The sequence below is a fragment of the Hydra viridissima genome, unplaced genomic scaffold, assembly GCF_058129835.1.
Source record: "Hydra viridissima isolate aposymbiotic clone 2 unplaced genomic scaffold, HvirCarnegie_v1 scaffold_17, whole genome shotgun sequence".
Lineage (NCBI taxonomy): Eukaryota > Metazoa > Cnidaria > Hydrozoa > Anthoathecata > Hydridae > Hydra > Hydra viridissima.
In genome coordinates, this window is record NW_028324316.1 from 2,757,746 (window position 1) to 2,782,328 (window position 24,583).

General features: G+C 29.3%; 2 protein-coding genes and 2 pseudogenes across 6 annotated transcripts; 2 read left to right on the forward strand and 2 right to left on the reverse strand.

Annotated features, from left to right (window-relative positions):
- Positions 1-1,205: 1,205 nt before the first annotated feature.
- Positions 1,206-3,485, reverse strand: LOC149877077 (uncharacterized). The gene is made up of 4 exons (XM_090074840.1): positions 3,292-3,485; positions 2,042-2,213; positions 1,707-1,926; positions 1,206-1,526 (listed from the first exon to the last, which is right to left on the reverse strand). The coding sequence occupies exons 1-4, from the start codon at positions 3,404-3,406 to the stop codon at positions 1,320-1,322; spliced, it is 714 nt and encodes a 237-aa protein (XP_089930966.1). The 5' UTR covers positions 3,407-3,485; the 3' UTR covers positions 1,206-1,319.
- A 2,371-nt stretch (positions 3,486-5,856) lies between these two features.
- On the forward strand, positions 5,857-11,556 carry LOC149877078 (uncharacterized; annotated as a pseudogene).
- On the reverse strand, positions 7,886-8,430 carry LOC149877079 (E3 SUMO-protein ligase ZBED1-like; annotated as a pseudogene).
- Positions 11,557-19,976: 8,420 nt separating the features above from the next.
- Positions 19,977-24,583, forward strand: LOC149877080 (monoacylglycerol lipase ABHD6-like). Of its 5 annotated transcripts, none has more exons than XM_090074728.1 (6): positions 19,977-20,072; positions 21,393-21,666; positions 22,069-22,174; positions 22,422-22,619; positions 22,731-22,828; positions 23,589-24,582. In XM_090074728.1, the coding sequence occupies exons 2-6, from the start codon at positions 21,505-21,507 to the stop codon at positions 23,745-23,747; spliced, it is 723 nt and encodes a 240-aa protein (XP_089930854.1). In that variant the 5' UTR covers positions 19,977-20,072; positions 21,393-21,504; the 3' UTR covers positions 23,748-24,582. The 5 variants fall into 5 exon arrangements, with proteins under 5 accessions (XP_089930854.1, XP_089930856.1, XP_089930853.1 ...); XM_090074730.1 differs by lacking the exon at positions 19,977-20,072 and adding an exon at positions 20,097-20,252 and having other exon boundaries at positions 21,440-21,666; positions 23,589-24,583; XM_090074727.1 differs by lacking the exon at positions 19,977-20,072 and adding an exon at positions 20,102-20,252.

Consider the following 24,583-nt stretch of genomic DNA (forward strand, 5'->3'; position numbering starts at 1 on the left):
TAAAATTTTTAATTTCTTTTAACCATAAAATGTAAAATAAAAGTTTTATGAAAAAACTGTTTTTACTTTTTAAATAAATGATCATTCTAATTTAATATTATTTAAAAAAGGGCACTATATTTACAAAAAGTTGTGAGGGGTTTAGTGCCATTTTTTTTGTTGTTTTGGGTCACTGTGCGTCATTTCTGGATGGCAAAACAAACTTGGTTGGCAAAAAAATATCTTCACTGCGAAAGCGCGAGTTAGTTAATATAATTGATCTGTCTCGTAACGCTTCGTAATTATCCGGGACATAGTTTTTAAATTCCGAGAAAAAATTTATGTCCCGATTTATAACTTTATTCCGGGACAATCGTTTCCTTTGTCTCGTCATTTTTTTCCGGGAAATTTCTCGTCTTGTTACGCTTTTCCCGGTTCATTTCGAGAATACGATTCCGAGACGCAGACCCTTAGTAGACAGGTTTAAGAAGCGACAAAATGGTCGAATCATCGAAGATTGAAAAAACGTTTAATCCATGTTCCTGTTGTTCTCAAAGATACGTCGCCATATCATTTGCTTGCACTCATCAATACATCAGCGCCATTTTAAAAAAATATAACAACATTACATGTTACAAACAAACTAAGAGACCTTTGTTATTCAAACTGCAGAAAAGAGCAGCCCGACAAAAGAGAGAGGGGCTTCTTGAGAACTATTGAAATTTTGATTTCGTTCTTGATGACGAATCCTATATTAAGTTACCTCATTCTGGTCAGTCTGGAAACAATCAATTTTACTCCAATGACAAAAATAATACACCAAATGTTAAATTTAATTTTCAGTTGAAATTCGAAAAAATGTCTTTTTGTACTTAGGGCATTTTGTAAAGGGTATCTCGCGTACATTTTTTTTTTCGATTAGGTTAGCAGTGAATCAAAATGTCTACTTAAAATGTTGCATACAAAAGATTTTGAAGCCTTTTATTAAACAGCACTATTCTACCGGTGGCTACGTGTTTTTGCCAGGCTTGTCGAGTTTTCATAACGCTCGGCAAGTCCAGGAGTACCCCAAGAACCAATAAATCATTTTTGTTCTAAAAAAATGTAAATCCAACTAATTTGCCGGAGGCAGGAAAACTTTTGGAGAAATTTGAAAGAAAAAGTGTATGAGGGTAATTGGAAAGCCAAAGATTTTGAGGGATTAAAAAATAAAATAATTTCGTGCATCAATAAAATCGATTTAAGTGTATTTCTAAGTTAAATTGTTGCAATCATAAAAATACAAGGCTAAACTCAGCTCAAAACTCATTTGGTTTGACTTTTCTTTTCTTTTAAATGATTTATTGATTTGATGTTAAATCTAAGTAATATGAGCTGCCGCTCTCTGCTCCCAAATCCTTTCCCTCGAATATCTTTTTGCCGTCAATTTCAAAACTATTCCACAATCTGGTCTTTATTTTCTGAAAACCCAATTTACTTACGATCTTCACAGTAAAAATGTTTGATGGAAAAAGAATTGAAAATTGACAACCAACATTTCGAGAAATCTGAAAGAAAAACAAAGATAGGCTTTCAAATAATTTAACACTTGGTTTTCTAGCAATTATTAGTTTCCAGATCTCATATAGAAAAGTAAATTTTTATTTTTAGAAAACGGAAAAAGCGTAATTTCCGGAAATTTGCATTAATTTTACGTAAAAATCAACAGAATAAATATTGAGCACAACCTTCAAAGAGAGTTCCATTAGATTAAATCCGATCGACCTCCCCCTGAACTTTTCCGATACACAAAGAGCGTAACAGTAAGTTATCTTTTGAACAGATGGCAACTTTTCACGTAGTAGATCATGTACATCAATCATCTCCAAACAAACAGAATTAATAATTTCATATACATCAAGCTGTTTTTCATCTAATGCTGTTTGGTGACTAGAGTCTTCAGTAGCGCTAAAAAAAATATGGGCTCGTTATAACTTTTATAATTCATATTGTTAATAATGGCAATATTCTAACTTTTAAAAATTTTATTTTATATTTATGATAATTAGTCTTCGACATTTACTTCTGTAAGTCAATGACAGAACATATATTGAATCCAACCACACTGTTTGTTTCTTTTTCGACTGCAATGATACTGTATCCCTTTTTAATGTAATCTGTGACCTCCTTTTCCCAAACAGGAGTTTTTACTTTCCCATCAAATTGACCTGATATTGATTTATTCATCGGTTCACCTGCAAGAAAATGTTTCAAATTATTACCTTGTGATTTTTAATTTTTCTATTACAATTTAACATGAATAAAACGACTTTTTGTAAACGACAAAAAAAAAAAACGACAAAAAGAAAAATGACAAAAAGAAAAACACGACATTTTAAAATTACTTTTACTTTTAGTAATAAAAATTGTTAAAAACGACATAAACGACATTTTACTTTTTCGTTTTTTAAGAGAGAAAAAAAAAAATTGAAAAAACTCATGATTCAAAATGTTGAAAGTTTCAAAAAGTCAATTTTAATTTTGTTACAACTTTCATATATTTTACTTTTTTTTTTATTTTTTATATAGAACTAAACAATTCATAAAGTTGCATTTTTTAAATTTTACTCTGACTTAATAAAATTTACAAAAATGCCTTTTGCTCTAAAATGAGCAATAGTTAAATTTTTCTTTGCACTGAAATTACATGTGGTGTAAACAGTGCACTAAATATTTGTCAAAAAATCTATTAAAAACTTTAAAAAAGCTGCTTTAAAAAAGCAAAATTCTTCATTTTATTGAAATGTTGATGAAACAGTTTACACATGGAAAACTTAAATTGAATTTTGAAAAAAGATTTTAGATATTGCATTATTGAAAATTGCCACTTTAAGTTGAAGTTTTTAAAATTTTTAACCTTCAAGCTTATGACAAAAGTTCAATCAGAAATAAGTCAACCCCCTGGATAAGTCATATCGACTTATCCAAGGGGTTGACTTATACTCGAATATATAGATCAGATAAATATACCTCTTTTTTTCACTGGAAGGTACTTTAACAGTGTTATTATCTGAAATAAAGAAATTTTCGAGACGTTTTTTGATCTAAAGAGCCGGTACAAATTTAGGCTGCTGTCATGACGAAGAATATTTTTTTGAGGTTTTTTTGATAGGTTTTGTCTAAAGCTTAAAGCTAAATACTATGATTGTAATATGGTATAAGGTTTATATGTAATATTAAAAATTTCCAATTAATAAAACCTAAATATCAAAAACGCATTTAGAAAAGTCATTTATTTTTAAATACAGTTTATGCAAAGCATTAAAAAATCACCTTTAACAAAATCTTCAAAAAACAGGTTGGTGACAGCGACCATTTCTGCTTCGGATTCAATGTTTTTATAAACAATCCCATCCCTTGTTTCTTCCAAAGGCGAAGCTACCAGCATCTTCTACTTTTCTCAAAAAAATGTTTTTGATTTTAAACGTGCACTTCAGATTACTTTTTAAAATACTTCTAAATAAGCGAATTGCATAATACGTGCCTGGTTTCTTTTATCTTAGTTTACGCTGAGATGTTAATATCTGTTACAGAAAACGTATCTAACGTAACCCTCAGAAATCTATAAAGTTTGTAGATGGATAGAAATCCATCAAAGATTAAATTTCTTTGTATTTTTATTTATTTATTTTTTGTATTGCTTTATTATTGGGGTGCTTTTGTGCTTGTGTTTCCAATAAAAGGTCATTTCCAATAAAAGATCACTTGAACTTCAAAACTGATATCCTACAAATCCAAAACCAAAGAAATACTAAAGGCATACAAATTTATTCAAAATTGAAGAAAAGCCTAGTTTTAAAAGATTTTAGATTTAAAAAGAACTTTGATTTATCCTTAAAGATTTCAGAAAAGTAAAATAAAAAATTAGTGGCTATTTTTTGTTAAGTTTATTTTAAATGGAAACCTTCCATAATCCGATGTAAAGTGAGAGTTCTAAAGTTATGAGATAAACAAACTGACTCAGCGAGAAAAGCGTAGAGAGAGAGAGATTATATACAGATGGTTAGAGCATCCGAGATCTGTATCCAGATGCTCTTGCATTTATTGATGAATACGAATCTGAATGATCTTAATATTTTTCGCGGACAAAGGATTCTCAGTTCCTGGTTTATATATTTTATCACAAATTTATTGAAGAACTGGATCCAGTCCCAAGTTTTAACTGTTTTTCAATTTAAAATTTAAAGAAAAACTTTTTAACAGTTGAACCGTTAAATAACCGTTTTAAATGTCGAAATATCAGGGTCAATAAATATTTTATTTTACTTTTTAAATTATTTAAAAAACAAACGAGTTACATAATATGCAAATATTACTTTCTTATAATAATATCCCAGATGACACATAAAGGTCGGCTCAATGTCTTGCAGACATAATTTATATCAGGTTTAGACATCTACTATGTTGATGTTTACACAGAAAAAATTGTTTTTAACCTAACTTGGATAATTTACTTGTGATTAACAAGGGTTTTGCATACTTTTGTTTTTTTCTTTCTTGTTTAGTGCTTGCACTTTGGTGAAAGTGTTTTTGGCAGAATAAAAATTAAACATTTTGGTGCTACACACCTATTTTTTATAAAAATAAAGAGAAGCCATGGGTCAAACATTTTTTTCTGTTATATTTAAGGTCAATAAGTAAAAAAAAAAAAATTTGGGTCTAATAGGCAAAAAAAATTCTGTTTTAAAGACCTCAAAAGGGTTACAGTTTTCATTACCAATATTTTGAAATTTCCAGCTGAAGTAAAATTTAGACTTTAGTGAAACTAGTATTTGAGACTTGAGTTTTCTATCAAAGTTTATCTTTATAATAAATTAAAAGGCAAGTTTTTTTTAACTATTAAATTTATTTTGTAGACTTATTTTTTAAACCAAAAATGAAATAAAACTGCTAGAAATTTACAAAACATGTATTTTATTATATATATATATATATATATATATATATATATATATATATATATATATATATATATATATATATAATAAAATACATGTTTTGTAAATTTCTAGCAGTTTTATATATATATATATATATATATATATATATATATATATATATATATATATGTATATATATATATATATATATATATATATATATATATATATATATATATATATATAATAAAATACATGTTTTGTAAATTTCTAGCAGTTTTATATATATATATATATATATATATATATATATATATATATATATATATATATATATATATATATATATACTGAAGAAGCCACATCGATTTTTTTTAAATCAAAAATTATGTTATGCAAAGAAGTGAAAGTATAGAATTCTTAGCTACCCAATTTAAATAGATTGTATCACGAGAAGAAGTGGGTTTGACCTATTTGAAAAAAAATTCAATCAAGAGAAGAAGTGGGTTTCACCTTATTCAAATACGCAAAGAAGTGGTAGAAATATTGGTATTTCAAAGTATTATAGATTTAAGCAGTAATTTTTTTTACACGAATTTTCTTAAAAGTTGTTGTTTATGTAAAAAAAAGTCTTTCGTTAATAGATATTCATTAATGAAGTAATTATTCCTAATAATTTATCTGTTACCCATTTTATGATCATTTACTCAATTTTTTAAACATTCTTTTAAAAATAGAAGATAAAAATAAATCTAGCGCCGTGGACAGCCTTCCGAAAGTCGCTAGCCAAAAATAAATTCTTATCCTACCGAAAGTCCGTTTCATTGGCTAAGAATTTCACGTGTCAAATCAACCAATAAAACACGCTTTTGGTAGAATAAATAATTTTAAGAAATTTCGGTAAAAAATAATTTCACGTGTGAAAACAAGTCAAAGTGTTATACATCATATAGTGAAAATGGCAATCGCTTTTACTTCCTCTGAATCTTTTTCATCATTTGTATTGTTAAAAGAAGTTATTAAAAAATTATGAAGATACTAATTTTGTTAAGTTATGGATTAGAGATGCTAGAACAATTGAGGCTGCTAGAAAATCTGTTCCAAAGAAAGCTGCTGTTATAGCACCTCAGATTAAATACTATTTCAACAAGTATTGTTGTATACATGGTGGTCAAAAATTTAAATATAGTGGCGAGGGAAAACGTAAAAGTTTGTAAGTTATTGTTTGTTTTTTTACAGGTTAATGTCAAAAAAATCAATCACAATTTTTTTGAACCAATTTAGAGACATCATTTATGAACACCGAAATAATATTATTTACAGAACCAATTACAGGACCCTGAGGAACACTACTTAACAGGTCTACCCAGTCTGAATAGAATTCACCGACTACTATACACTGATTTCTATTACTTATAAAATCCAATATTAGATGTGGCAAGCAATCATCACTTAGTGCTTTAGCAAAAATATATAATACTTCAAGTATAGTTACATACAACTAGTTTCTAATACCTCAAGTTTAGTAACATAAAACCCCTACGTTAGTTACATACAACTTGAAACAAACAAAGCTATGAATGGCTGTTTCAAGATGAGCTTTATGGTTTCTTTTTTTTTTTTTTTTGAAAATATTCACTCAAGAGGGTGTTACTAAAACTCTTACAACTTTTGAAATATTAGAGATAACTTTGTTCTGTAAAAAACTTAAAAACACCAATAAAATTTCACTTCAAAAATCTCACATTTAAGGTGGCTTTATTTGCTGATGATTTTATTTCAATGAAAATTATATATCTAAAATAGACCATATTTTGGATTCTGATTATAAATATTGTTATAGAACTTTTAAAGAAAGCTGTCCTTTCTACCTGCATTTTAAAGTGTCAGAAGATGGACAATCTTTAATTTTACAAGATATGGATAAAACACATAACCATGAAGTATCTAAAGTAAGTGACACATTTATTTCTTTTCTCAAAATCCCCTTTGTTACCCAATTGTTTTTTCACAGATTGATCTTTATTTTTAAATTCAGATTCTCTATAAGCACCTGCCTAATCAAAAAAGACTTCTTGACTTTGCTATTCAAAAAGCAACAGAGTTAATTCATTTAAAATCTAACAAAAAGCTGCTGCAAAAAGAGTTGATAAACTCCACAGGCAAATTAATAGCTCTTAGAGGTATATCTAATATTGCTGCTTTATCTCACAAAATTGACACCTGGAATGATATTGGAACCTTTGTTACAACGTTAAAAGAAAAGTATAGTAAGTAGTCTCTGAAATAATTTTGTACTTTTACGTTTACTGTTTTATTGAATTTATATAAAACATAATTACATTATTTTTAGATGCTAATGTTGAAGTTTTAACAGACTCTGAAGGTAATTTAAAGGGATTATTTTCCAAGACACATTTATACATAGTGCATACAATGCATATCTGGGGCAGTCTGGCTTCGGTACACTACTGCTATCTGTTATACTACAAATCTTTGTGAATAAAAGTTAGTTCAGCCACATGCTCAGAGAGCAGATTACATCGCCTTCTTGTAACTATGTTACCAGACGTTGAGTTCAATCTCTCCGAATTTACCGAGGTTGCTGGAATAGCCAATAATGCCCTCGCTATTCTTGAGAGTTTTGGTAGACGGTGATGATTAACTTTCCACCAATCAAGTACATTGGCATTCCTTCCAATAGGAGGTTCAATCATATTTATTCTGACCTCTTCTTGCACAGAAGCTGCATCATCAACTGGCAGCATCCTATTCGCAGTTGCTGTTGTAAGCATGCAGCAATTATTATATAACAAAATATTATATAATATAAATAGCTGTAAAACTAAAATAGCAAGCAGAAATGAAAACCTATGCATTATTGTTTTATTATTCATCTGTAATTAAATTAAACCACAATGCAGTAAATCTGAAAGTTAAATCTGAACAGCAGGCAAATTACCATTACCATCAAGTCTTAATCTGTGTTAATCACGTAACATAAAGTGTAATAGTTTTGAAATTGTACCTTGAATTATGATCGTGTCATGGTCGCTCAAGGCAACATGTCCACCTTCACCAACACCAGTACCGCCACAAGATAGGAATTCCTTAGAGTACTGATGAAGACTGTCTACAAACGGTAGCTTGCTGTTGTTCAGAGAAGAAGATGGATTTGTAGCGTGGATCAAGAAATGTACACTGCATCAGGCAAAGCTGATATGAATTGCGGAAATTGTCGGTCTAGTTTTGACTTTAATTTTCGAGCAATAAGTACACCACAACCCTTATGTGAAGGATCATTGATAAATAGCTGCAATTGCTGATTTAAGCCATGCAAAGCCGGAATTTTCATAGATAACGTTGGGTAGTTCTTTCCACATAATTCTTTACTTACTTGTTCATATGGAGCAAGAATTGTGTGATAGGCTTCATCAAGCTTCCATTCTGCATTAGTCAAATTATCAATTTTTTCACTTATTGCTGGCTCTGCAGATATAGCATCTTTTTCTTCGCATAATCTATTCAGCATAAAGTAATCCGAGTTGTTCTACCTAGTAGTAACATTGATTATCAGCTCTCGTTCTGCTTTTCCGAATCACTTCTGCTCTCTGTGCGAATTCTGTGTAGCCTGGCTGTGGTGATAATGTGACATAATACGACGGCTTTTGGAAAGGAAAGTCTGCATTCCATCAAATTCACTCACGGCATCATTGACGGTTAATTGTAAAGTGTGATCAAAACAAGAAAGATCATAAAATGATTGTGAGAGAATCATGGCGCTCTTCATATTACTGCCATTAAACCCAACGTATAAATTGGAACAGTCCGAGGAAGTTCCCAATTATCAAAAGTCTTGTCTAAAGATTCAAGAATGCTTTCGCCAGTATGTTCTCCTGGAAACGGCTTGTTTTCTAATGCAAATGTCTTTAGCTCAAATTCAGGACTTATATATGATAGACAGAAAGAAATAAATGGATCTTGCGCCCTCGAAGTCCACAGGTCAGTCGTGAATGAATTTGAAATATCTTCAAAACTCGATATATTTTATTAGCGGTTTTCTATTTTACACTACAATATAACTCAGGTACAACTGATCTTGAAAAGATAGTTATGCTTGGCACCAGATATTGTGGTTCCATTAATTTCATCAGTTCTTTGAATCCTCTGCCTTCTACAAAGTCGTATGGCAACTTGTCTTGAGCAAGCATGCAACCAACCGAATTCGTTATAGTGATCGCAATTGAATGACGTCTAGACCAATGTGCTTTCTTATTAAAAAAATCATCAACTATACTTTGCTTCTTATTTTCATTTTTCAGTTCTTGTTCTGCAAGTTTTCTTTTACAATTCTCTTCATTTCTCGCTACAAACACTTTATGCGCTTTCTGATGAGCAGCACGTAAATGAACATAAAGACCTGTTGTTGCTCCAGTTGGACACTGAACAGGAAACTTGCATGTTCCTATATTGCAAATGTCTATAATTCTATTGCCATTCGTTTTTTGCCTACTAAAAAATTCCTAGACAATACTTCGACAATTACCATCGTTACTATCCGCCATTGTGACACTATATGACTTTTTTCTTTCACTTTTAAACGATAAAATTCGATTAACCTTGGGTTCGCTTCGAAACAAAGATACTATACTTCGAAAATTCGAAGGGTTCAAAACTAAAAAAAAGTTCGATTCGAAACGAAACTAAAAGTCAGTTTCGAATTCGCAATCGAAGTTTCGAATTTCGCACACCACTATTCATGACAGACAAAGAATTGACAGCGAGGCATGTTTTACGTGCTGCTTTTCCCGATGCATCTCTGTTACTTTGCTTATTTCACACTCTTAGGTAACTTGAGCTAATAAATGTATTGTAAAATTGCACAACTAACACAGTTAGATCACTAATATGTCGTCACTTGTTTTTGTGGGGATCGCAGATATCTCTGTACATACATCCACTGATTAAGGGAAGAGGCCGCAAAAGAGTTGCTGCCACATCAACTGTTGATGAAGTGTATAATGGAGAAACTACAATATGAGAAATGTCCAACTCATGCAAACGTTTTATATGTAATGATTTGTATAAAACTCAAGTGATACAAATTTATGTATTTTGTAAATAACAATCTAATTTTTATTTTAAGAACTTTCAATCGTGAAATTTCTACAGTCAAGCTTGGGGTCGCAAATGGATAACGAACATCATGTCTTGGGCTCATTCAGAAATTAGCTACATCAGAGTACTAATACAATGATTTTTATGGGATATTTATTTCTTCAGCACCTACCACAGTTCTGAAATATTTTAATGATAACTGGCACAACATTCGTAATGAGTTGGTTTTTGGTTTAAATTATGCTTTTACAAATTTTATGAACACCACTGATAACCGTTGAGGGAATTTTAATGGAAAACTAAAAGAAGTTATTGACTTTAATAGTGCTTTGGAAAACTTCCGTGATAAATTCTGTTTTATTAACCTCAATGCGGAATGAAAAAGACCACCAAACTAGCAAATGCAAAAAACATATGTTGATATGTTTGAACCTAATTCCGCTGAGGCAAATTTTAAGAAAATTCTGACATCATATGCGTTTCGGCTAGTGTTAAAACAAATGACCTTGCGTTATGAAGTCAAATTTTTATCTGCTGAAAATAATAATTATATAGTCAAAAGCAGTGAAGGTCAGCTTAAAGTTACTTCTTTTTCATGTGCTTGTATGTTTTGCAATTCCATGAGTCTACCTTGTCACCATATCTTTGCTCTTCACCAGTTACAAGGAATGAATCTGTTTGATGCTGAGCTATGTACAAAAAAAATGGACCAGGGAGTATTATTGTCAGCATCAGAGTATACTGGACATACTTTTGAGCAACGAATGAATCTTCTTCAGGCATTGCAAAAGGGTTAGGAATATGGAAAGGTTATGGTTGTAAATGAACTTGTTGAGAAAGATTCTATATTCTTAACACCGGATTTTTCGATTGCAGGAGTACAAAGGAGGTAAATCAACATCAACTGTTGAAGAATCATTTCACAGCGAACCGGAGAAATTAGCAGACCTGAATGGAAACCCTCAGAACAAAGATAAAATTATAAGAAAGGTGCTGTCAGAACAATCTGTTGTGGATAGCACAAAACCACACCAAGAAGAATGTTTAGTTGTAGAAAATAAAGGAGGTATTACAGTTAAATATAAATTTAGCAATTGTTATCTGCTATTGAAGATAAAATACGTAAAGTATGAGTCATATAAGAATAAGAAGAATAAGAATTATAGAACCTTATACATTTATGTTAGTTTCTGGCTTAAAGAAGATTCATTTGCCTCAATGTGTTGTCCAATGTGGGCGCCCAAAAGGTACAACACTTACAACTATAGGTCTGCCTAAAAAAATAGCTGACAGTCTTCTGATGTCCCAGTTCGTTTTGTGAAACTTGATTCTGTTAAAAGACATGCTAGTATGTTAAAAATTGTATTACATGTTATAAACACCTGTATACGGTTTTGTATAATTTTATGTTTAATAGCATTAAGATATTGGTATTGTTGTTCCTGTTATGTAAGGTAATACCTATTTTAGCGAACTTTTTATGCAGCATGTATTATATAGATTATATGGATTAGATACAAGTGTTGATAGTATTATCTAGATTGTATAGATTTTATGGATAATATTTATTTAGGGATTTTATATATTATTAGATTTTTTCAACTCTTTAATGTACTTTTGTATTTTTCTTTAATCAAACGATATGAAATGCAAAGTCCTATGGTTTACCTTCTCGTGGTGCATTTCGTTAAATAAGTTACATAAGTTTGAATCTTATGTAATTTATGAACTAAAAACCAAGGCAATTTTTGTAGTAAAGTTATTTGCAATAAGCTATTTAAAGTATGAATAAATTCGTATAATAGACGTTTTTGGTAAGATGATTAGTTAAATGGTCAGTATAAAAATAATCAAGTAGTCAGTATTTTAAATAATGTGTATATACATCTACTAATTTAGGGGTAGGCGAATTGAATGTACATACATCGATTGCTTTAGGGACAGGTGCGGTGGATATACATACATCAACTGAATTTTTTTTGTTTGTGCAGGCATTCTTGTGGGCAATAATCACAGTATACTGACCATATGACTAAAACAGATCATTTATTCAAAATAATACTGACCATTTAATTAAATCTACTTACCACTTAAATACAAGCCTAATACATTATCCACTTAGGGCCTGTTTATATGGAAAGCGGGCTGGCTCGGCAAACGAGCCAGCCCGTTTACCGAGGTATTGACGTTATCAATATTTCAACTTAATTTTATTTTGCGTTTATATGAATAAACGAGCTAGCCCGGATAGTGAGGTCTCACTGTTTTTTGCCGAGATCTCGGCAAACGGGCCAGTTAATTTCGTATATAAATTTGTGCGCATGCGTATAAACTCTTACATTTTTTAAATTTGAAAGCTTCTGCATAAAATAACAAATTTAATAATAAAACTGGCAACTTCCGTGTACTTAAAATTTTAGTTGTTTTGCTTTTATAATTTACCAAAGGTCCAGTATCTTTTAAGTAATATAAAGTAATAGCGACTTTTTTATCTGCTGATAGAGCTTTAGAGTTTGGCGAAAAAGGGTCAGGAGATAAATAAGGGCTTAGCTCTGAAACCAAATTCATGAAAAGAAACCGTGAAAGGCTAAAGTTTGTTTTCCATACATTACTGGGAGCTACACCAGTTATTATATTATGCCACCATAAATCAGTTCTTCCAGTTTTAAACCAGCAACTACGATTTTTTCTTTTAAGGCATCTCTCTCTCTTGCTTGTTTCATCTTTTGAAGGGATTATGATCGTTTTCGTAAAAGAATAATATTTAAAAAATTATCAAATCTAAATTTGTAAAGCTTATATAATACAATTAGGCTTTTAAGAAGAATTATTTGTGTTATAATACCAGTTAAACATATTGTTAAAATGCAATGTGTTTTTTTGTCGCTATCTTTAAGTTATGTCGCTATCTTTAAGTTTGCCGCTATCTTTAAGTCGCCATCTTTAAAGTTATTACTTTACCGATAAAGAGGCCAGCCCTGCTAGAAAAAGCCAGGCTGACCTCGATATCATTTTTTATTTTTTTGGCAAAAATTCATATAAACGCAATTTTAAAACTGGCTCGCTTTCCGGGCTAGCTCGGCAAACGGGCTAGCCCTTGTCCATATAAACAGGCCCTTAAATACAAGCCTCATTGTTATTAGCTTCAGTTTAAGAAAAATTTACAAACAGGAGAAACATATTGTAGGTTTTATTGTTTTAACTAAAGCTGTATTTCAAATGTGCCTTTTTTCCTTTTCAATAGTTTCAATATTTTATATTGATTTTAAAATCAATAAAAAATTTGAACATTGTTGTTAAAAATAAAAAAGAAAAATCATTTTGTTAATCAAAATACGAAGACTTAATTTACAGAAAACTGTGAATTAAATGTTTATGTTATACATAAGAACATTTACGGAAATAGCATCACCCACTTAGCTGAGGGCCTAACATCCCCTTGTAAGTGCAAAACCTATATTTCTTTAAAAGTTTCAAAAATATAATTTTTTTAAAAGTTTTCAAAGGCTTTAATTTTTAACATTTTACAAATATATATCATACACTAGAAAAGTTCATTCTGCAAAGTTTATCACTTAAACTTTGTAGAAAAAAGTTAATAAAAATATTTATTAACATTACCTTCTCTGCTTACATTTATTTATACTACCGAATGCGCGTTTTATTGATTAAAAAATTCGTTTTGACATGTGACATTTTTAGCCAATTAAACGGACTTTTGGTAGGATAAGATTTTTTTTTTGCTACCGACAGTCGACAGTCTATTTAAAATTATTTATTCTACCGAAAGCGTGTTTTATTGGTTGATTTGACACGTGAAATTCTTAGCCAATGAAACGGTAGGATAAGAATTTATTTTTGGCTACCGACTTTCGGTAGGCTGTCCACGGCGAAAGTTTACTTCAGCTGAAAATTTCAAAAAATTAGTAATGAAAACTGTTAGACAATTTTCGCATGTTGACGCATTACTTAAGTAATGCCTTAATTTGCGCACGCTTAGTATCATTACGCTTGAGCATTGTAAACATTCACAGAACAAGTCATTTTATGGTGCGTTCCGCAGACATCAAGTCTATGATATTTTCCGATGGAACATAAGTTAGTTTCTTTTATTTGTCGGACCGATATCGAGCCGATGAAGTAAAACGATGTCGATTTTATACTGATATAAAATATGTCGGCAAGACGTCGGGCCGACGCACAGTGACTCAGAACGATCAAAAAACGGTAAAAATTAAATAAAATTTGACATAAATCCTAAATCAATAATGTTATATATCAATGTAATAATTTTTGAGTCAAAGATTTTAAATTTATTAATAATTTTTTTTTTTTATGCGTAGCTTCGACGCGTATAACGCGCGCTTATGCGCGTGTACGCGCGTTTAAGGTGACTATACGCGTACAAAAATTTTTTTTTTCAAGTTTTAGAATCTTCAAGACAAACACATTATCTTGATATATTACACTACTTGATATTTTTATAAAAATGTTTTTTAAAGGAGGTTGATACATAGAGAAAAAAAAACTGTATTTATTACATTCATTTTATTATTTACATTACAATTAATTTAATAACTTCATCTGGTAACGGTTTTCCTCGATAGCTCTTATGTTTTCTAAAAAATATGCTTGATACTTTTGGATCTGATCTTACTAGAATGTAGTGCATCTGATTCATCATTGTGTTTAACCTTGATATTTTTGCCATGTGCTTATGTCTAAAATTTCTTATCTGTTTATTTAAACTCTCCAGTGCATCTTCCGAATATACCCCGATTGGCAAAGGTAATTTATGCAATATGGAAGAACTATGAAGCAGCAGTTTATGTACAGTGGGAGGCATAACATACCAGTTGTACAAACTCACTAAACGTTTAGCTGTTTCAGTGCAGTATAAATCTAATTCATTGATACTAATAGGATATCCACAAGATATGGTTATGAGAATATTATGCAATCTTTCAATTATATCACAATCAACTTTAGTAATTTCAGAAAAAACTTTACTATTTTTAAATGCTCTTCTGACAGTATTGCCGTCATTGGTATTTCCAGACCCAGTTTTAGGCATGTCAACATATAAGCTTAACCGTTCTCTGAAGAGTACCTGAATCTGTTTTTTTTTTAAGTCTACAGATAATTTTTCCTCAATTGTTTTTGGCTTATACTTTTTAATTTCAATTTTATAACTCAAATAAAGAATAAATTCCAAGCATTTTATCCAGCAATCCAAAGCTGAAATTCCAAGCCCCTAGGCTGACTCATTCTCAGTTTTTGCTTTTAATAAATCAATATTGTTCATTTCGTTGGGTTTAGCATTGCAAACATTTCGTTGGGTTTAGCATTGAAAACATTGCAGGATTGAGTGGATTTTGTCTCTGTAAGTGCATTAACTACTTTATTATCAAACATTGTAAAATCAACTCTATAGCTGATATTAAAGGTCACCTTTCTTCCAGCAATATCAAAAACTTTGCAAAACGTCTTTAAGGTATTTATTTGATTTTTTAGATTTGATTCTTCTTCTCTAGATAAAATTGGACTCTCTTTTTTATATTGTAGATGAAGAGGTCTACAAAAGTGACAACTTGAAGGATTTCCATTTTTCCAAATTTCGCCATCTTTTACTCTGAGCAATAAAGGCACAAAAGCTGTACTAAAAAGATTTTCTTCACTTTTAAGTTCTATACTTGTAATGCTTGTCTCAAAGTATTTCTGTTTATAAATACTTTGGCTTGATGCTCCATCAAAACCAATCTTTCCATATAAAACTCCAAATATTTTGTTACCTTGACCACAATTAGGCATATCAATCATTTCAGTTATTCTACTCACAGTGTGATCTAACATGCTTTGAAGAGTACACTTTGCAGAAACTTCAGAAAAATCTATATTCTCAGGATAACATTTCAATTTTTCCACTAAAATATCGTGCAAGGTAGGATAAATATGTACATTGTGTACAAGAGCTGAGTTTCTGATCATTTGATAATGTTTATCGCTGAGATCAGTGTTCATTTTTAATGCAAGAGCTTCCTCTACACTCATATTAATGGGAAAGATTTTATCAAAAGTTTTATCAACTTTTTCTATCTCTAAAACATTAGACATATTGTTTTTTAAAAAAGAAGCTTTTTTTTTTCTCCAGCAGCATTTGCACTTTTTGCAGAAGCTAAAAATAGAGCTTCATGATGTTCAGTGGCAAGTTCTTTTCTTTTTTTTCTTTTGCTTTGCTCTCCAAGAACATTCCATTGCTTATGGGGCCTTCCAGAACCAAAATGACTATTTTTATTGTTAATAAGATTTCTTTGAAACCAACGATTTTCTTTTTGTTTAAATGTATCATAATTTCGTCCGCATTGTTTTAGTTTTTTCTTCACCTTTGAAATAAATATAACAAAAGCAACCTTTACTTTATTTAAGTTTTCTTTGTGAATTTCTACAGTATTTTTCATTTCATTAAGTAAATCTTTCCATAATCTTATTTTATCCACTCCTAATTCACATATATTTGGGATAAGATCTAATCTTTTCATTATTATTGTTTTTAAGAACCATCAATATAATAAAACTAATAAATCAGAAACATTTTAAATTACATTATATATTTTTTTACTTTACACTGTTTAAAATTTTAGTTTACACTGTTTAAAATTTTAATTTGTAATGGCTTTAACAATTCGTCGGCTTACTATCAATACCTTCTATGTCCTTTTTTACAAATTTTATAGGAGACACAAAAAACTAATAATAAATACAATAGACCCACCAAAATGGTTTTTTTAAATTGACATAGTAAGTTTAATAGTTTTTTTTATTAATTTACAAAATTCAACATAATAAATTAACTTTTACAAGTTTAAGTTACCAATAAACAAGAAATACATAAACGTAATTAAAAAGTTTAATTAAAAAAGTTTAATTAAAAAAGTTTAATTAAAAAAGTTTAATTAAAAAAGTTTAATCAAAATAAAGAATAACGTTGCACTTAAGTATTTGGTAAAAATTAAGACTAAAATTGCACTTTTTTTTTTAATGTAAAAAATTTTTTTTTAATGTAAAAAATTATTAATCTTCACAAGATTTTTTTTTTCCTTGCGTTATTCGGTCTTTCTCTCTCAACTTGTCCTCCTTCTTTTTCTTCAGTACACTCCTTGTTAGTATCACTACGAATTACACTACTACTCGGCAAGTCATTTTCATTTTCATTTTCTGGTCCATAATAACCGTTATCAACAAAATTTTCTGTACCTACAATATTTGTTTTATTTGAACAAATTTCAGGGGTAATTTCAGCACAGGAAACAGCCTGAATTTCTTCAATAGAATCAAGACTTTCTGCAAGTACAAAGTAACTACAGTTGTTCTTATCCAAATTCTCCTTTACTTGAAAGTACTGTGATAGAGATTCATTTACACTAAAATTTTCAGTGTTCGCAAAAATATTCTCTGCACAATCAACATATGCGGAACGGAAAAAGTTTTCATTGTCATTTATATCTGAATTTTCTGAATTTCTCAAAGTAATAACAGCTAATTCTATTTCGTTATTAAGGTTTTCTATACAGTCAGTCTCATTATTCAGTCTATCAGTTACGATATTGTTGCTATTAATATCGGTCATCGACAAAATACAACGAGATCTGGAGTAGTAACCAGACTAGTCTATGGATAGACTTACAACACAGACATAGACAATTCTGTATGTTGTAATGGACACAACAAATGTTTAATTTTTTGTCCTTGTTGTGTCTATCAAATTTTTGATGGTGTCCTAAGATTGCTCAGTTAAAAAATAATTTTCACTTCATAAGTCTACAAAGCATAATTTTTTGTCTATTTGGTGTCTATGACTGTCTAAATTTACTTGATTTCATAAAACCAGAAATATTGATTTTTGCCAATAAAATCTAAATTACCCAAAAAATCCCTTAGAAACAAAAAAGAAAATATACGATACATTATATTTGAATTTTATTTCATGGTAAAAATGACTTTTATGGTGACAAATTTAAAGTGGTGACAAATTTTAGGACGGAATATGACAATAATGTTTACACAAATAGTTGATTTTCCAAAATTTAGATCCAATCATAGTCAGATTCACAGTCTGAGGATAGAATGTTAAGAAAAATCCCAAACTGGAGAGGGCATTTTAAAAATAAATTTTCACGCACATTCACTGAGAATTGAAAAACAACTGAACTGAGTAATTAATGAACTTCAATTGAGCACAAAATAGTCCATTTTGAGGTTTTTAAATAGACATTAACTTTTTAATCAACAGCACACGCTGGACAAAAAATTAAAAAATGAACTTCTGTTAGAAAAATTGTATTTTTAATTTTGTGCTCGTTTTCAGTTTTTGAAACGATGCTGCAGTGAAAATTTAATTACTCGTTATAAGTCCAAATTATATATGAAATAGATCTTCTATACCTCATTAAAAAATCGAGATTGTTCATTTAGTGTCCGTTTTTAAAATGATTGTCTAGAAAGACAAACATTTTTTATAGACAATTCATTTTTGATAGTTGTAATTAAAATTGTTGCAATTAGTGCTTTGTCGAAGTCTATTTTTGTCCTTTTATAATAAGGCCATTAGAGATTGTCTGGTTGCTAATCTGGAGTTGGGATAGATAAACTGAAAATAAAAATGGAATGTGTAAGCAATTTTTTAATACAAAATGAATTATCAAACTAATTTAGTACTTCAAGTAATTCAAAAAATAATTCTGATCAAAACTTCTATGTGTCTCTTTTAAAATGAACAAATTAATACTCAAAAGCTCCAATGCCTCGTTTAAGTAATATTAAGATTAAGATTGCAATTAATAACTATAACTAGTTTAAAAATTCAATAAAGATGCATTTCTTACCTCCATTTTGATAGTTATCCATCTTGCACTTTAAAATCACAGCCAACACACTCAAAATACAATAAATTTGTATGATCTAAATTTCTAACCTATGATTTTGACATATATTTTAGACAATCACATGCCTGTGGGTTAGAAGGTTTTGACCATAAAAAGTAGATGGTAGTTCAATAAATTTCTGAGGCAATTAGATTTATGTGGTTTTGCATAGAGCTGTGCATCAAGAAAACTAACCAATTTAAGTCAAAACCTCAAAAATGAAAAAAATTGGACTTAGGAGGTTTTGATAGTAATCCGACGAATTGTCACATTGTTACATCCTGTAATAGCACTATATTACTAAGTTAACTTTATATTACAAAAATGTTGTACTTATTAAATAATAAATACTTTCAAAAATGGTGGAAAACAAGATTTTTAAGTGTCAATCAACATTTGTATTTCTTTAATAGCTTCCAATACCGCAGGAGACCGCAGTAACCTTTTATAATTTAAAAGTAGAAATGTTAATTAACTAGAAAAAATGTATATATTTTTGGAACTCGGTGGAACATTTTTTTAGCTGATATATAAACCAAAAAAATACAATTACTTGCGACCTTTTTTTATAAAAAGTCTTTAAATTTAAACAAAAAAATCAGACTTTTTTTTTTTCTTTTTAGTAAATTTGAAATATATAAAGCCAAAAGATTATCTTCAAAATAAATATACACTTTTATTTAAGTTAAAAATACTCTTTTTTAGTTAAATAAAAATCTCACATTTTTCAGATTTCTTTGAAAATAATATCAAATTTTTTTACTTCTTTTAACTATAAAATACAAAAAAAAATTTTTAAGAAGCAATTATTTATACTTTTGAAATAAAAAATTATTGCAATTTAATATTATTTAAAAAAGGGCACTTAATTTATAGAAAAGTTGTGAGGGGTTTATTACGATTTTTTTGTTGTTTTGAGTCACTGTGCGCTGCTTGAAATTGTCGGTTGTCCTACGGTTAATCTATTTTAGTCTGAAACGCCGCGCTGGTGAAAAATTAAAAATTTAACACGATTTGCTTCGACCATAAATTATTCGACCTGTCCTGGAACGGAATCAAATTTTTGCAGCAAAGAATTATTTTCTATTTCTTCGTGTTGTAGACGATAAGATCATAGAAGTTTATGCTGTAAATGGTTCGACCCTTTAAAAGTTCTACTTTTCTTTCTACTTAACTTAATTTCTTATGTGGCCCTGGACGCCGTATAATAAAAACCACATTCAGTAATAAAAATTAAGTTTGAGATTGTTTTTACATTCAAATGAGGGGAAATCGAAACTTTTATTCTACACTTCGAATCAAACTAAAATGCCCTGTAAGTAAGATAATTTATATTTAAACAAAATTTTTTTAAAAAAAATTAAAAAGTAAAGTGTATTTTAAAAGTAATCATTACTTGCTGAAATTAATAACTCATTTTCTCCCAACGTTTAAAATCGGAGATAAAAAAATAATTCAAACCTCGCGAAATTTCTCAGACATAAAGTAATGTCAAAGTACGTGGATAGAAAATATATCAGCTGATATATTTTCTATCCACGTAAAATATATCTGATCAGATATATTTTATGTCGGCAGAAAATAATTCAGACATAAACTTGTGTCAAAATATGTAGACAGAAAATTATTTCTAGCATATTTTACGTCGGCAGAAAATATCTCAGACATATTGGACAGATAACAACTCTAATTCAATTCCTAAGGGTAAATTTCTACTCATTCGTTTTAGCTACGGGAAAGTGAAAGGGAAAGGGATGGGGAAATTTATCACATTTGCGATCACATGCGCAATTTCATTTTGAAAATTAATCATTTCGTAAGTTCACGTAATTAATTTTCCCATCCCTTTCCTTTTCCCGTAACTAAAACGGATGAGTAAAATTTGACCCTAATTTACAAGAGTGAAAAAGAACAGAGTTAGTGTTGAATTAGTGTTACGCTTATGAAAATCCTGGATATGTGTTTTAATTTTGATTTTCTAATTTGAAGTATTTTACTTTTAAAAGTTAAAAATGTATTACTTGTTGTTAGCTGTAATTGTGGTGTTGCTGTCAATATTGTGGATGTTTCCGATAACTATATTTCATGTTTTGATGAGGTAAAAATCAATAAATGCTGGTGTAGGGGGAGGCACATTTAATGTATTTCTTTAATTACAAATTTAACTGTTTACATTGGCTGATATTCTTTATGGTTTTGTTTAGGTTTTTTTTTTTTTTCAGCCACCTTATTTTAATAGACAGTCATGTCTTAATAAAATATTTTTGAAATATTTTCTTTTGAAAAAAATATTTCATAATTTCAAAGAAAGCTTAAATTTTTTATTTGATTAGAACACTGAATAAAAAAATACGAGTTAAAATTTTTGTGACTCTTTTTCATGCTTGATAAATTTCACTTTTTTTGACTTTGAAGATTGCTTGTTCTATTTTCTCTATATTTCTTAATTTTCAAGGTTGCTTGTTCTATTTTCTCCCTTTAAATCCAAATCACTAACTCTAGAAAATGGTCAACGCTGTGCTTATATTGAGAAAGGGAGTTTAAAGAATAGTAAAGTAACCGTGTTAATGTTACATGGGTTTACAGCATCAAAAGTTAACTATATTCAACTGGGGAAAAAGTTTGACAGATCATATCACTTGATAGCCATCGATTGGCTTAACCATGGAGGTTCTACTCAAATAAAAGAATTAGTCAAGGTTGAAGATGTAGTCAACTTTATGCATATGGTAAGTTCAGTGATGTTTTATAACATTTAATTTGCAAATATGATCATTTTATAAAGCTAATGCTTGATGATAGATCAGGACCACTTTAGATAAACACAAAAGGGAATTATTTCAACAATCAGTACTGACACTCTTCACTTTAGTTCCATTTAGATTTTTGTCAAAATATTTGTTTTGACTAAAGTTATCAAAGAAAGTTTGTTCTTTCATCTTTTTTTTTCCAATGAGTTTCATCATAAGCAGGATTTTTTAACTTCTAATAGTTTATACCATTTAGTTGTTTTTTCACAGTTGCAAAACTTTAAGCAGTTATGTAACAAAGTTATAATTGGTTTTTGTAATTCTTCCATTTTCAATACTATCATTTTCTAAAAACAAAGGCTTTTTGTTTTATCCTCATAGTTTGTTGAAAAAGCTTGTCTTACTGGTCGAAAGTTTCATGTTGTTGGACATTCAACTGGTGGATTTATTGCAGTTCATTATGCTATTAGGCACCCACAGCAATGTGGTATTTTGTTATTTTTTTGTTTGAATATTTCAGAAGTTATAGTTTGTAGTTTTTCAGTTATATAGTTTGTAGTTATATAGTTCAGTTTGTAGTTGTTGTTATATAGTTTGTAGTTTTCAGTTTCAATTTTTGTTAGTTTTAATAAAATATTTTTATTTTTGGCTCATTTTTAACCACTTGCTAGATAATATGCAGTAACTAAGTAAAACAATAATGCATTTACAGACCTTTATCATTTTTTGTATAGCATCCCTGTCGCTGTTGTCTCCTTTGGGTGTTTTAACAAGTGAATTAGATGTAAACCTTGCTCTTTCACCGAAAAATAATGAAGAGTTTAAAAAGTTTTTAATGTTAGCTTCCAGTGGAAAAGGTAAACTGCTTCCTCCTTTTGTGATGAATGCAGCAAGACTTCAAAGATGTTCAATGTCTGATGTTTACCTTCAAGGTTCTTTACAATTGATATTTTTATCTTTATATTACATTATTATACTATTTTAACAGTATGTTGTTTTGAACTTTTGAATTTTTAAAATCAACATCTTTATAAATATTTTAGTGTATAATGGTATTGTCAAAAATGCAAAGTTTACAGTAAATGACATGAAGAAAATATCAAATATACCATCTATGTTAGTTTGGGGTGATGAGGATGCTGTAAGACTTTTTTTTTTTTGAGTTTTGTTGAATTTGTCTGTGAAATGCAACAGTTCTGTATTCCATTTATGTTTAACTTGACCATTTATTCTTTTCCTCTAATTAGGGCATTACTAACTTTTTGTTATACATTTTTACTATCAAGTAGGTTTATATTCTTCTAAGTTTTTCATTTATTACTGAAAAGAACAGGATGCACATATGATAATAAATAATATTTGGTTGTGTGTTTTTTTGAAGAACAATTTTTCTTAAGTATATTTGGTTTTGGCTTTCAAATGAAAATGAAAATCATGGAGGATTTCTTATAATTTACTTTGGTATTTTTCATCGCTTTAAGAACTGAAACTTGCAACTGGATTTTCTTACTCATCTTGCTCATAAGTGAGACAACCCTTTCTATGGCTGTTTTAGTGCCTGCTTTACCGGCTGACATAAAATATGTTAGTATGAAAGTTATTAACTTTCATAATTTATAATTTATAATATAATTATATAATTTATTTAGTTAATTTTTTAGTGTTAAAAGTATTTGAATACTTACACCCAAGAACTTTCAGTTGTAACATTCCCAGTTTTATAATGCTTAGAATGGGAATTAAAAAGGTCAAAAAGTTGTGATTTTAATTCATTTATTTAATTGAAAACTATTTGCCATCAGCTGCTTGAGTTCCTCTGCTCTTATTTTCTTAGAAATCTTGGCATCAAATTTATCCATAATACAATGTTTGTAACAATTTGTTTTTTAATTACTTTTCAGCTGCTTCCTACAATTCCCGGTGTTGAATTTTTCAAAGCACACTCTCCAAATACAGAAGTTCATGTTCTGAAAGGCTCTGGACATATGATACCAGAAGTGGATGCTAAGGAAGTTTATCATTTAATGGACAGTTGGTTTGTAAGGAATCCTGTAATCTAAACTAATTTGAAATTTTTTTTATATTAAAAAAAAATATATAAATTAAAATAGTTTTTAGTTTTCAATGTAAAAAGTTTTTATTTGTTGTTGGTTTATAATTTTAAAAAATTTATAATTTATTTAATGATTTATAATCCATTATTCGTTGTTAACTTTTATATACGTTTGTTATTTTTTACTCAACAATGTATTTTTTAACTCTACTGAGAAATTTGATACAGAAAAGTATATAATTTGATCAATCTGCAATACCTTAGGCCTAATATGTTACGTAGTGTCCAGGGTGCTATTTTACTTGGGAGGAAAAAAAGGCAAGTTTTATACTTGTTTCATTAGATTCCTCAAGAAAAACTTTTAATATTTGGCTTTAAAACTGTCGTTAAGCTAAAATTATGCTTTTATTTATGTGCATATTTTATTTATGCTTTTATTTATTCTCATATTTTATGCTCATATTTCTGCATGAGTAAAATAACAATTGTTTTGCTATTAAATTTCAGATAAAAAAAAAATTTGATGAAAAATAAGCTGGAAGTTGTTTTCGACGATGAGCAACAAGTTGTGGATAAATGCAGAGTTGTTATCTGTCAAATATGTCTGAGACATTTTCTGTCAATAAAAAATATGTCAAACATATATTCTATTGACATTTTGATATAATTTTATGTCTGAGGCATTTTCTGAAGACAAATCCTACATGTTTACAATCGTAATATTTTGACATAAATTTATGTTTGAGACATTTTCTGCCAATGTAAAATATGTCTGAAATATATTTTATATTGACATATTTTCACAATTTTATAAAAACATATTTAAATTCGGATATAACCCGA

What these genes read in the sequence shown, in the direction of transcription:
- LOC149877077 (XM_090074840.1), bottom strand. Translation starts at nt 3,406, where the DNA reads ATGCTGGTAGCTTCGCCTTTGGAAGAAACAAGGGATGGGATTGTTTAT. An exon ending in TTTTGAAGATTTTGTTAAAG is followed by an intron (nt 2,214 to 3,291) that starts GTGATTTTTTAA and finishes ATTTTCTTGCAG; the next exon opens with GTGAACCGATGAATAAATCA. An exon ending in TCTGTCATTGACTTACAGAA is followed by an intron (nt 1,927 to 2,041) that starts GTAAATGTCGAA and finishes TATTTTTTTTAG; the next exon opens with CGCTACTGAAGACTCTAGTC.
- LOC149877080 (XM_090074726.1), top strand. Translation starts at nt 20,950, where the DNA reads ATGTATTACTTGTTGTTAGCTGTAATTGTGGTGTTGCTGTCAATATTG. An exon ending in ATATTTCATGTTTTGATGAG is followed by an intron (nt 21,036 to 21,392) that starts GTAAAAATCAAT and finishes TTAATTTTCAAG; the next exon opens with GTTGCTTGTTCTATTTTCTC. An exon ending in TAGTCAACTTTATGCATATG is followed by an intron (nt 21,667 to 22,068) that starts GTAAGTTCAGTG and finishes TTATCCTCATAG; the next exon opens with TTTGTTGAAAAAGCTTGTCT.